This window comes from Psammomys obesus, unplaced genomic scaffold (genome assembly GCF_907164565.1).
Source record: "Psammomys obesus unplaced genomic scaffold, mPsaObe1.curated_primary_1811, whole genome shotgun sequence".
Classification (NCBI taxonomy): domain Eukaryota; kingdom Metazoa; phylum Chordata; class Mammalia; order Rodentia; family Muridae; genus Psammomys; species Psammomys obesus.
The window spans coordinates 414,416-427,993 of NW_026596234.1; the positions used below are offsets into that span (position 1 = coordinate 414,416).

General features: G+C 48.2%; 1 protein-coding gene across 1 annotated transcript; it reads right to left on the bottom strand.

Moving 5' to 3' along the window:
• Positions 1-658: 658 nt before the first annotated feature.
• Abhd16b (abhydrolase domain containing 16B) lies at positions 659-2,083 on the bottom strand. The gene has a single exon (XM_055596278.1). The coding sequence runs from the start codon at positions 2,081-2,083 to the stop codon at positions 659-661; it is 1,425 nt and encodes a 474-aa protein (XP_055452253.1).
• Positions 2,084-13,578: the final 11,495 nt, after the last annotated feature.

Consider the following 13,578-nt stretch of genomic DNA (forward strand, 5'->3'; position numbering starts at 1 on the left):
GCACCTGGCTATGCTTTGCATTCTTGAGCCATGAACAAAGCCCAGACCTAGCCCAGGTCTGGCCTAAAATGACACCTAGTAACAAGTGGTCATTCAGGAGCTATAGGCCACAGGCCACAGTGTGTCCCATTGCCCTAGGTCTACAATCCCTTTATAGAACTCCCTTCCATAGAATGCAGAAATGAGTAGTGGCCACTGCACAGCAGCAGCTGCTGAAACCTGCTAGCAGTGAGGCCCCACAGTGCCAGTACCCTACTTTCACTAGGAGCTACTTGAATCATTACTTGGTGTCCTCTTCTCAGGAGGTACCCTGTAGCCCAAGCCATGTGAAAGGCACTTCCCTGTGGCCACACAGCCTCCCTTAGTCTCCCATGATCAGACACCACACATTACCATAAATTGGATCAGGTTCATCTTTACATTCCCTTCGAGAATTAGGCACAGGCCTTTAGATGTGCTCGAGGAAGAGAAAAGACAGAAGCAGGAAAGAACAGAAAGAAGGTGAAAACAAGTACAGTCCAAGATATATTGCCCACTCTCCCAGACACCAAGATCCTCAGCAGGGCCAGCTTTTTCTGTATAGATGTAGGGAGAGGAACAGTTGCAAGGAGCTAGAAGGTGTACAAATGCCCAAGTTCGTGAGTCACATAAATAGTGGCTAGAGTGCCCAAGGCAATTGGAAGTCCTCAGGCTCCAGTGGGCTGCAGTGTGTTGCCTCCAGGTTCTTGAGGTGCTTGCGTGCCAGGAACAGTGCGAGCTGCCGGCGCCGCTTGGGGCTCAGGCCTTGGCCCACAAGCCAGGGGAAGGTAGGTCCATGTGGCCCCCAGGCCTCATCCTCATCCAACTCCTTCTGGCAGCGCTCACGATAAGAACGCAGCATTGTCAAGCACCACTCATCATCGACGCGGTAGCGTGCATAGAATGCAGCCTCTTGAGCCAAGCTGCTGGCACGCAGCCAGCGGGTTACCACTGCGCGGCCCCCGCGGGCCATCACAGACGGGTATCTGTGCTGCAGAAGGCGCAACAGCAGCTCATTGCCACGGTTACCTTCCACATCGCCCTCCACCTGACAGGATGTCAGAGAGGGTATATGATTCGAGGTGCTGACAACATCATCTTGTATGCGTCTGAGCAAGAGTACTGGGCCTGAGTAGCAGCACAGCTGCTCAGCCACATTGAGATTGAAGTGTTCCCGTACAGTGCGTACTACCAGCCCCTTCCAACTTTGGGGCATGACCTTCAGCGCTAGTGGCACAAGATCATCAAAGGTGGCATCCAGCACCAGTGCACCCAGTTCTGGGTAAGTCATGGTGGCCCAAGTGGCTGTGAAGCCTCCTATAGACCAGCCATAAACCACCACATGTGCCGGCGGGAAGTGCAGGCGGTGCAATGCGTACTTAACCACCACATCCATTGCATTTGCATCATGTTGAGGGAAGGGTGCACCTGTGCTGCCCCCGAATCCAGGGTGGTTCCATCCTAGCACTGAGTATCCAGCCTCCAGGGGCGCAGACAGGCAGCCCATCTCGTAAAAGCCAGCATTGCCTTCACAGCATATGACCAGGCGCAGGCCGCGGCCATGGCTGCCAGGATGCTGGCGGCGATCCATGAACATGGTGTCAATCTCGTTGCCATCGCAGGCCACCAGCTTGGCACGCCGCCCACGGTAGCGCTCCACTAGTCGCTCTTGGCCCTGCTGCAATAGAGGCAGTAGCGCGCGCGTCATCAAGAACATAGAGCCGGGGTATACGAGCCAGCGGCCCAGTGAGTGGGCCAGTGCGTAGCTGGCGAGCTGGGTGGGCAGCTCACGGATCTGCTGGAGGAGGCACTGCGCTTGGCTCCGAGCTCCTCGTGGAGACCTTGTGAGTACCTCCTCGCCCAGCGCGGCATCATGGAGCAGCCACACACCTGCTGCAGCCGCAGCACATGTCAAAGCACGGTGACTGCTGCTTCTAGAGCCTGGGGCATGCACGTCATCCCAGCGGAAGTCCACCGGCCAGCTGCGGAAGTTGTACGTGTAGTTTGCTGTCAAGTAGATCTTAAACACGTGCACTAGTGCCTTCACAAAGCAGATGACACACATGGGCACTGAAGCGCTGCACTGTTCCCTGTTAGCCCTAAGGCCTGAAGGCCCAGTCCTGGTTGTGGAATGGGAGCAGGAGACGCAGGCCCGGCCCAGCGGGCAACTGCGGAGGCAGGGACCACGCACAGCACTCTGACGGAATGCCTTCTCTTCATAGGCCCCAATGGCCTTTGTGACCTGTGCCTTCCAGGGCCCAGAGAAAGTTGTATCGCTCTCAGTTTTGTGAGTCATTGTTGCTGGGAGAAGTGACGCTAGGGTAATAGTCTCACAAAGGGTTCTAAGGGTTGCTATATCTCAAGTTCGGTCCCACCCTCTGGGACAGTACCTGTGGACCCCACAGCAGCTTTCTACCATGTTTCTAGCACCTTGAGCAGCTTCACCTCCTCACTGAAAACAGACAGCTAAGGACACCAGAAATAAACAGCCTTAACTTCATCCTTATTGAGGGAAGAGAGTTAAGGAAAAGGAATTTCCCATACCTGGACCAAAATTGTTGTGAGTAACACACCCTTAGCTCCTCCTTGGACTTTGGGGTTCATTTGTTTACATTTCCAGCAAAAAAAAATCTAGGTTAGAACAGCTGCTGTTGGAGTTAGGAGGTGTGTTTTGCTCCTAGCCTGATTGCTACAGTTCCATGCTTACCTTCCCCAGAAAGAAGATAAGGGTTAGGCTAGGAACATCTTCCTACACCTACACACACACACACACACACACACACACACACACACACACACACACACACACACACACACACACACAACACAGGAACACTTTCTGCGTCCTCTTCACTGGACCAACAGCAGCAATTGCCTCCAGGTGGGTCCTGCCTAGCTGTGGTTCTTGTTTTTCCCACTTGAACTAACCCACAAAGTGTATCTTCCTCTTTTCTAGAGATTTCTAGCGGGTGGGTTCCTCTTTTTCTCCTGTACTAAATATGGCCAACCCACCTGAGGGTCAGACAGCTGTAGAGCAGCATACTGCAGTGCCCAGGAATCATTTAGCAGTGGTCCATGTCTGAAACAAATTCTAAAAGCAAGGAAATTCAGCTAAATCCCCTGAGTCCAAGGACCAGGCCTATTTGAAAGAACCCAGGCTTTTAGGGAAGGTGGTTTTCAAGCTCTAGCAACCACTGTCTGCTCTCCTGTTCTACTTTCCAATTAAGGCACTGACTGTCTCAGCAGCTCGATAGCTTCAGACTCAGCTAAATGCTGAGTTTGTAGAGGTGACAGAGGAATTGGACTAGTGTGGTGGTTTGAAAATGGCCGCCATAGACTCGTGTTTGAATGCTTGGCCCATAGAGAATGGCACTATTGCAAGCTGTGGCCCTGTTGGAGTAGGTGTGGCCTTGTTGGAGGGAGTGTGTCACTGTGGGAGAGGGCTTTGAGGTCTCATATGTTCAAGCTATGTCCAGTGTGGCACACTGGACATCTTTCTGTTGCCTGCATATCAAGATATAGAACTCTCAGCTACCTCTTGAGCACCATGTCTGTCTGCATGCCACCATGTTTTCCACTGTGATGATAATTAACCAAACCTCTGAACTGTAAGCCAGACCCAATTAAATGTTTTTCTTTATAAGTGTTGTTGTGGTCATGGTGTCTCTTTACAGCAATAAAAACCTTAACTAGGACAACTATCAACAGTATTCATATTTGGAGAAGCTATTTTCCACCCCTATCCCAAACACAAATAAAATGCTTAATAGCCGCCTAAAGTTAAACTTCAGATAAACAACAAAACTGTGTCTCTGTGTGGGTATGGGTGTGACTGTGTGTGTTTATGTGTGTACTGAGACAGGGTGTCACTGTGTGGTTCTGACTGGCTTCGAGCTCACAATCTTCCTGTCTCAGGTACGAGTGCTGGGATTCTAGTGGGGCCCCATGACTTTATAGCGGTACTGAAGTGGATCTTTACAAACCTCCTGTTTTCACTTTCAGGACAGTATTTGCTAAAACACATGAAGTAGCTAACACTTGGTTGTAAAAATAGGCTTTCTGTTCAGTGGTTTTGCTCAGCTCATGTAAGTTTTCTGAGTATACTTAAAATAGGTCAGGCTAAGCGGTGGTGCTCAGTATGTGAGCTGTATTAAATACATTTTTATTAAACTTATTGTGTGTGTATTTGCGTGAGCACACACAATGCTACTCCATATATGTGGAGGGCAGAAGGCAACTAATGGAACTTGATGCCCTTCTTCTTCCCTGATAGGTGTCAGGGATCGAAACTCAGATTGTCAAGTTTGGCAGCAAGCACCTGTAAATTATGAACCTTCTTGCCAACCCTTAAATACATTATTTTTTTTAATTAAAAAATTATGTTTTATAAGCAGGTCATGATGGTGGCCCATGCCTTTAATCCCAGCACTTGGGAGTCAGATGCATCTATGAGTTCGAGACCACCCTGGTTTAGAGAGTGAGTTCTAAACAGCCAGGGCTACACAGAGAAATCTGGTCTTGAAAAACAAAAAATTGTTTTATTTTATATGAATGTTTTTCCTGTGCATACATATGTACATATGTATGTATGCATGCATGCATGTGCACCATTGTATATGTCTGATACCCACAGAGGTCAGAAGAGGGCATTGGATCCCTTGGAACTGGAGTTACAGATGACAGATGCTTCTCAGCCACTATGTGGATGCTGGGAACTAAATCTGAACCCGCTGAGCCATCTCTCTAGCTGCCTTTAAATACTTTTTTTTTTTTTTTTGAGACAGTATCTCACTACAGTCTTTGGTAGTCTTCGACCTGGCTGGCCTTCAACTCACATAGTGGTGCTCATCTGTATCCCAGGACTTTTAGGACTATTAGGAGACGAAGACAGGAGGATTGCTGAAAGTTTAAAGCCAGCCTGGTCTATTTGGAGAGTTCCAACCAGCCAGGAACTTATAGGCAGGCCCTTGTCACCTCTCTCCTCCAAAACAAACAATAACAAAACAAAAACAAAAATAAAACAAAAACAGAACAGGGTGCGGTGACCCACACCTGTAATCTCAGCGCTTGGGAAGGCAGAGGCAGGCAGATCTCTGTGAGTTTGATGCCATCCTGGCCTATAAAGATAGTCTAGGACAGTCAAGGGTACACAGAAAAACCATGTCTCAGAAAAAAAAATGAAAAAAAAAAGATTATTTAAACTTATATGGATATACAGCATGGAATACCATCATAAGTCAAAGGCTATCTCATTTAAAGGTGTTTATATGAAAAAAAATTGTTTTTGTTTTCTGGTTTTGGTTTTGGTTTTGGTTTTTGACACAGGATTTCTCTGTGTAGCCCTGGCTATCCTGGAATTCACTCTGTAGACCAGGCTGGCCTCAAACTCAGAGATCTGCCTGCATCTTCCTGCTGGCATGTGCCACCACCACCCAGCAGGTTTGTTTTTTTAAAATTTGGCAATTCTTTCCCAGATGAATAAACACCCAGCTCCAAAACTCAGATTCTCCTGATTGTCCAGTTTTTGTTCCAGTTGGGCCTCTCTGCTCACTGGGCAGGTCTGAGGACTAGGATTTGTCTTAGGGTTCTTCAACCTCCTTTCCTTAGATCCCAGGTTTACAGCAGTCTTGGAACGAGCCCACTGGGCACCTCACCATTCGGCAAGGGATTGACAGTATCCTGAAGATATCTGTGACCACCTGAAATGGCCACCTCTTGCCTTGTAGGGAAAGAAAGTAGTTTAGGGATGAAGATGGAAACTTTAGGGAAGGTGGGGCATTCACACTATAGAAACTTCTCATAAACAGATGTTCCCTGCCTTGAGGACCCAAGCATCAGGTTTACTTTGTGTGAGACACAGGGATGACTACCATAGCAAAAGAAAGAATAAAATGTCCCTCCTTCTTCAGCGCAGAAACTGGTGAAAAGAGATTCTTGGAAGCTGCAGATCCTGCAGATAAATTAACCTCGGTGGCAGTGGCGTCCTGACAACCTGTCTGCAGACACTGCCTTTTCTTTGTTATTGGAGGCCAACTCCCAGCTTGACCTGCTCTGAGACTTTTGGGAACACAGAATATCACATTCTTCAGCCAAACCCACCTGCCCTTAGCTTGGCCTCTGTAAAGAGAAGGAAGAGATTGGGAGAGCCAGAGACCAGATTTTGGAAGGCAGAGGTCAGTGAACTGGAGCCACTAGTCCCCAGGAACTCCAGACCTCAGTGTGTGACTGGCCTGCTTCTTCACCCCACCAGTTCACAAGAGCCCAAGTGCCCCAGAACCACCAGCTCTGTTCAGAGAGGACAGCATGTGACAAGAAGGAAACCATCCTCTACTGAAGAGCAGTAACAGCAGCAGCAGCGGCAGCAGCAGCAGCAGCAGCAGCAGCAGCAAGCAGCAAGCGGGGTCCTTTTGCCTTCAGCCCCCTCTGTTTATAGCACCGTAACAGGGTGGGGGTGGGAATGGGACTCTGAGGCCCTGCTTATCAGTTTATGGAAGACTCCTTGCCACCCACTCCTTCCAAGGAGACATCTCAGTATGCACCATACCCCCACACTCTACCCTCACTGGGGCCTGGTAGTCCAGGATACTCCCCTTCCCCCCACTGAAGCAGTGCTTCCTCTCTGGCCAGTTCTGTTCACCTCCCTAGAGGCTCTTGATTTATGCTGTTGAGTCTGAAAAGCTAACCTTGGAGAAGGAAAGGAAAGAGAGAAAACCAGTCCCAGAGGCCAGAGGGGCTGGAGCCAGGATCAGAGTCCCCTGGAAGAGGATATTTAGCTCAGCAATAACTGACCACAGCAGCACCCTGGCTTTGGAAAAAACTGAAGCTGCCTTCAGGAAAAGGAGCTGAGTTTGCACAAATGCCTCTGCTCAGGAAATGGGGTGCAGGGAAGGTGGGGGTGGTTTGGAGCCAAAGGACAGGAGGGGACTCTTCCTGGCGGATATGGGGTCAAGGGAAGGGGCGGAAATGGCCAAGACAGCTGCTGAACATCTGGAGTCACAGAAAATTAATTATCAAGAGTCCTCAAGGACAGTGGGGTGGGTGGGGAGCCCTCTCCTTCCTGGCTCCTTGAAGAGCTACCCCATTGTCTCCCTCTGGCCCAGGATGAAGGACCTGGTGATCTGACCTAGAGGGCTGTAACACCCATCCCAGGGCGATAAAGCCACAAACTGTTTCTTCTGAACCTCAATCTCAGTGAAAGCCTGTAACCACATATATCACCACCCTTTGGTGGTGATATCTTGTACATGAAGAGGAAGTGCTGAGGACATAAATCCCACCAGAGCCTGAAGGGGAGACATACTAATCCTTGCCCAGTACTGCTGCCGGTACCACCTACCTTGACCTGAGGGAATGGGGCAGTGGAAATGGGCCAGTGTCAGGGTCTTGGCAGTGGTGAGGAGAATGGCCATGCTACTTCCCATAGATCTCTGGATGGGACCAGATGTAATCAGAGTTCCCTGGGCTCACCACCTCTTTCCTGAGCAGGGTGCAATCTGCACGCTTTCCACAGACTGTGAGAGTGAACAGTCTCCCCATGGGGTTCAGGCCAAGGCAATGGTCCTGAGTTGGTCTATAGGTTTCCATATCTACTTTGAAGGGTTACTGTATGATCAGGAGGCAGTCTCATGTCTGGCTTGGAAATCTCAAAGCAGAAGCCTTAGGTATTCTACTATGAAAATATCCAGTTATTGATATAAAGTGATTATTTATTATTGTTAACTAAAATTTAACATTCTAATTTAGCCAGTGAGACAGGAATGTCCCTTCTACCCCTCTCCTTGAAATCCCGAGATAGTCACCTAGTCTGTCCTGTCACACTTTTCTCTATTTGCCAATAAACATGTATACACACAAACCCTGCCCTGGCTCCTTTTCTCTTTTGACAGGATTTCGTGTATCCAAGATTGGTCCAGATCTTGGCTGTGTTGCTGAAGATAACCTCGAACTTTTAACAGCCCTGCTTCTGTGTCCCAAGTGCTGGGATTAGAGACTATGGATGTGTACCCCATACTCTGTTTATGCACTGAGGGGCAAACTCAGGGTATTCCACACAATAAGCGAGCGTTCCACTAACTGAGCCACAGCCACAGCCTCTTTACTCTGCAGCTTGCTTTTCTCCACAATGTTTTATGAGAGGGTATTTATCAAAGGGTGTGTTCTTTTGCCAAGTTATTTGTTCAAATGCTTTTTCAGAAGCCGTTTTCAACCAGGAAGTTCTTTCCCACGCTGGGAGAGAACTTGTTTCTGTAAGTTCTACACCACCTAGGGCAACTTTGAGCTTTTGCTGTGTGTCTATCCTGTGTGTATAGATTTCATGGCTACTGACTAGCAGCAGCCACTTTGCTCTGTCAGTCAGAAGCCCATGGGGACTCCTTCCCCTGTAGAGGACCTGTGGTACCCTCCTGGTGATCAGATAGAAACTATGGTCTGGACTTGAGGCCACGAACCCTGTGTCTTGGAAAAGAGAAGCAACAAAGCTGGGCTGAGGGCAGATTGAAAGGTGGGTCACTGCCTTTTGGGGAGATGTTTTAATTTTAATTACATTTTAAGTTTTATTTTTTTTAGTGATTGATTTGATTTGTGTGTGTGTGTGTGTGTGTGTTGGGAGGGTGATAAAAGACAATTTGTAGGAATCAGTTCTCTCTTCTACCACGTGGGTCCCAGGAATTAAACTCAGGTCACCAGCCTTATTAGCAAGCACCGTCTGCTGAGCCATGTCACCAGCTTGGGTCACTGACTCTTAGCTATTTGGCCACTGGAGATCTGAAAACTAATAACAGGCTGGAAAAGAATCCAGCCAAGAAGGTTCCAGAAAAGAGACTTGCAAGGGAAGTGGTGAGTAGGCACTGAGATCCCCACAGAGCAAAGTTTACCCACATTTTTCCTGACTTTCTGCATGGAACTGTAAGAAAACTGAAGGGTGGTGAGGCTCTGCAAGTTGCCACAGAAGGGGCAGTCCGATCAGCACCCTGTCACCTTCTCACTGTGCCTGCCACAGCCGGAGAGCTCCGGTGATAGAAAATGGAGACTAGGGCTTGACAAGGAGATTGAAGTGAACCAGGTGTGTAGTTATCCCTTGCCCTGGGAATTCACTGAAGAGTATGAAATCTGTGCTTCAGAGTGATTTCTACGGGTGAAGTCTGACCTAGAGCTGAACACAGTCTGTACCCAGGTAGTGTTGGCAGAGGCAAAGTGCTCCCTAGCTAAGTTGCCTGCGCTGTGCCTTCCTCCGTTGGGCTGGCAACTTGAACACCCTGGATGAGGGACTGAAATCTGGCTTCTGCTGAGAGCTAAGCATTCAGGACTGTGAGCTCAAGAGTGACCCCAGTCTGGGGAGAGTATGGCCTTATAGCTATCTGAGTCCCAGGGGAAAGAGGGATCCAGCCCAGAGCCAAGTGTCTCTTGAAATGTGGATAGGCCTTGGCTAGGCGGAGTCACCACAAACCCACATCTGTGTCCTACATGATAGAAGTCTGGGACCAGGGCCTGTACTGCCCTCTGGCACATGGTTGGGGGAGGGGGCTCACTTACCCAGCTTGCTTTGAGCTGATCTAGGTTATGGCCCTCGCGGCTCCTTCTAAGTCACTTGCACAGATTAAAAATGGCAACTGTCCCAGAGCTGATCCCAGGGGACTCTGAAACCTGCCCCATCCCCCAGGCACTCTCTGTTCTCAGCATTGGCCCCAGTCTAGGACAGCTGCTCCAGGGCTACAATTCTCTCTATCCCATCCACCCAGTCTCCGGGAACTGTAGTGGGGTCAAGCCCACCACAGCCTGGATGGTAGGGGCCAGGATCCCAGGGCAAACCCGGACAAACAGGCCTTCTTCTTGGTCCCCTATTTTCTTCTCCTCTTCCTCTCCTCCTACCCTACTCACCATGGGTAGGAGGATAGAGAAGGAACAGAACAGAAGGGACAAAGTAGAGGAAGGGAGATTGGCCTGGAGGATACCCCCACCTTGGTTCCTGTGACTTCTATATCTGGATTTCAGGGTTGGGTCACCCACACCTACACACATCACATGTCCCAGGAGGCACCTGGTCCAAGACAGGTTCTGTGGGCCAAGAAAGTGTCTGGGTCTTTGCTCTGAACCCACCCAGGGAAGACAGTGAGGCAGAGAGGGTGAGGGACAGAGGAGAAGCTCTGATGTTCACCACCCCAACTCTGGGGATAGGCACAAACCACAAGGCTGTCTACCCTAACCACTTTGAAACAGCTCTGAGCTGGGTCAAAACTGAGGGTGTATGTGTCTGTCCAGATTCTCCAGCTGTTCAGGCACCCAGAGTCACCATACAACCTTAAGAAACCTTTGAAGTGCTAGAATGAGGCTGCAGGAAGTGGGTGACTTCCCACCCAGGCCCCGAGTCCACCCTCCCCAAGTCAAATAACCCTGTCCAAAGGCTTGGAGTCCAGCTCTGAAGCCACTCCTCTGTGCCAGGCCCCTTCAGCTCCCCAGCTGTAGCTGGGTATGAGGGCCAGGAGAAAGATGACTTTTTTGCTGCCCTGGGCCAATCCCACCTCCACTTTATATACTTAGGTTCCTGTAGGGGCAGCAGTGAATCAAAATGATAGTCCCTCTCTCAACTGAAAATAGCAGGCCTTGGTCTTAGGAAACTCCCCAGAGTGGGAGGTAGAAAGGAAGATGAGCAAAGGAAGGGAGGCTTCTCAGGAAATGCCTGGGTGCCCTGACTGTTCTAGCAAAGACTTTCCTGGTCACTGGCTCAGCCCTTGGAAAGTCCCGGGCAGGCAGGGCCTGTGGGCCTGGGTCAGGAAAGTGCCAGCAACGCAGCAGGTGTTTCTTACACAGACGTCAGATGACAGAGTGGGCATCCTCTTCTGCTCTGCTGGGTTTCTGCCATGGACATCACCAGGGCAAATGAAGGTAGCTCTTTATTGTGGTCACTGGTTGTTTCTAGTAATAATGATCTCAGGCCCCGTTCTCTGCCCTTTTCACTTCCACCTTCACCATCCTTAGCACACTTTATTCAGCTGATATTTTAATTATTGAGACAGGTCTCAGGTAACCCGGGTTACCTCAAACTTGATATGTAGCCAAGGACGACCTTGAACTACTAAATCTTTCTGTTCAAATTCTCCAGTGATATTACAGGCATGCACCACTGCACCTGGATACCAGAAGATAAATAAAGGTCCAAGTGAGAGTTTGCCACTAAAGAAGACTGCAGAGAACAGGAACTGAGACTGACTGTAGGAATTAATTTTCAGGGAATGAATCTGGAGAGCCCCAATGTTAAGGGAAGCTGGGGCTTTTTTTTTTTTTTGGGGGGGGGGGGGGGAATGTGAGAACAAGACTAGTGGGATGGAGGTAAGAAGATCGGCAAGACTTGCAGACCAGGGCACAGAGCTTGAAAGAAAGCTGCCACTAAAGGTACCAGACTTTGTTGTATTCAGAAAGGTAACTGACCTTCCTCCTCTGTGTGTGTAGACTGGTCTGATTTAACTAAGCTCAGGTTTAAAGTATTTGGAAGAAGAATGCATCCATAACTGAGCACACAGCTTATCTGTATTGCATTATAAGTCATAAGACTATGGTTAGGGGATGTATCTCCGTGGAAGAGTACTTGTCTACCTACAAGGATGTGTTCAAGTTCTATGCAAAGCCTATGTTTTTGTTTTGTTTGTTTGTTTGTTTGTTTGTTTTTAAGACATGGTGTCTCACTATGTAGCCCTCACTGGCCTGAAACTTGCTAATGTAAACCATCTGGTCTTGAACTCAGAGAGACCTGCCTGTCTCTGCAAAGCCTACATTTTATACAAGGCACCTGAGCATCTGATTTTGGTTCCTGTGCGATTCCTGGTCATTCCCTGTTAATGTTCTAGGAACAAATGCACAGCTCTAATGTGGAGGGATAGAGAAGCTGATAGTTAATGAGTACCAAAAAGGCATGAAAGGTTCACGATGAGACAATCAACAGACATGATTCTGGAGTATAGATGTACTTCAGCTGGTAGGGCGCTTGTCAAGACCAGGGTGCAATACTCAACACTATACAGAACTGAGTGCGGTGGCATTATGCCTGTAATCCTAGCACTTGAAGGGTGCTAGGGTGATCTAAAAGTTAAGGTCATTTTTAAAAGTTTGAGGGTAAGCTGGTCTTTATAAGATCCTATCTTAAATTTTTTTTCAAGATATGGTTTCTCGAACTTGAGAGATGGCTCAGAGGTTAAGAGCATTGGTTTGCTCTTCCAGAGGTCTGGAGCTCAATTCCCAGAAACCACATGGTGGCTCACAACCAGCTATAATGAGATCTGGTGCCCTCTTCTGTCCTGCAGGCAGAACACTGTATACATAATATACAAACAAATAAACAAAACTCTTAAAAAGATACAGTTTTTCTGTGTAGCTCTGGTTGTCCTGGAACTTACTCTGAGACCAGGCTAGCCTTAAACTCAGAGATCTACCTACCTCTTCCTCCTAAATACTGGGATTAAAGGCATGTGCCACCACTGCCCAGCTGTAAAACAACAACAACAAAAAATTTAGGACTTGGAGACTCAGTGTTTAAGAGTACTGGCTGCTCTTCCAAAGGACCCAGGATCAATTCCCCCAGGACCCACATGTCAGCTCACAACCATCTGTAACTCCCAAGGATTCTAACTCAATTTTCTGTTTATCATATGCATGCTTTGTGCATGTGATAAACAAATATACACGCAGACAAAACACTTATACATGATAAATAAAAATAAATCTAAAACTTGTTGGTTTTTTTTTTGTCTTTTTTTTATTATTTATTTATTTTTATACAGGGTCTTACTATGTTAGGCTCTGGCTGTCCTGGAACTCACTCTGTATACAGGCTGGCCTCAAATTCTCAGAGATCTGCCTGCCTCTGCCTCACAAGTACTGGGATTAGAGGTGTGTGCCACTCTGCCTGGTTCAGAAATTAAAAAAATATATTAAGTACACAAAAACCTAAGTATTTAAGAAAGGTGGCATGATCCATGGTGCCATAGGCTTCCTAGGTTGATGTCTCAGCATGAGCAGTGGCTTAGGTGCCGGCCTAAGTTCTCAGATGGACACTACAAGAAGGCTGAAATTCAAGTGTTCCTGGTATTCCCAGGGAGTAACTCTTTAACACTGGACCGCACAGTTAAGCTGGCTGAGAAAGCAGCTACACACAAGGGTAGCTGTAGAAAGCAGGGCATTGCGCGATGTAACAGTCTTTGGGTTTTGGGGGTGAACATGATAGACACTGAGTAAGTAAAAATGGTCATTTTAGAGTGTGTACATTGATGACAATAGGCTCTAAGGCAGTGGTCCTCAACCCTCCTGATGCTGTGACCCTTTCATATAGTTCTTCATGTGTCAGGACCCCCATAGAATGATTTCCGTTGCTACATTATAACTGTAGTTTTGCTGCTGTTGTGAACCATGATGTAAATGTCTGATATCCCGGATACCTGATATGTGAACCCTGTGCGAGTGTTATCCAATGGGGGCTTGACCCACAGGTTGAGCACTGCCGCTCTAAGGTGTGAGCCAAGTGTGAGTGAGAGGAAGTAAAGAGTGGGGGCCCACATGACATCTCCAAGGTTA

Bases quoted from the DNA above. Each gene is read 5' to 3' on its own strand.
- Abhd16b (XM_055596278.1), bottom strand. From the start codon at position 2,083: ATGTGTGTCATCTGCTTTGTGAAGGCACTAGTGCACGTGTTTAAGATC.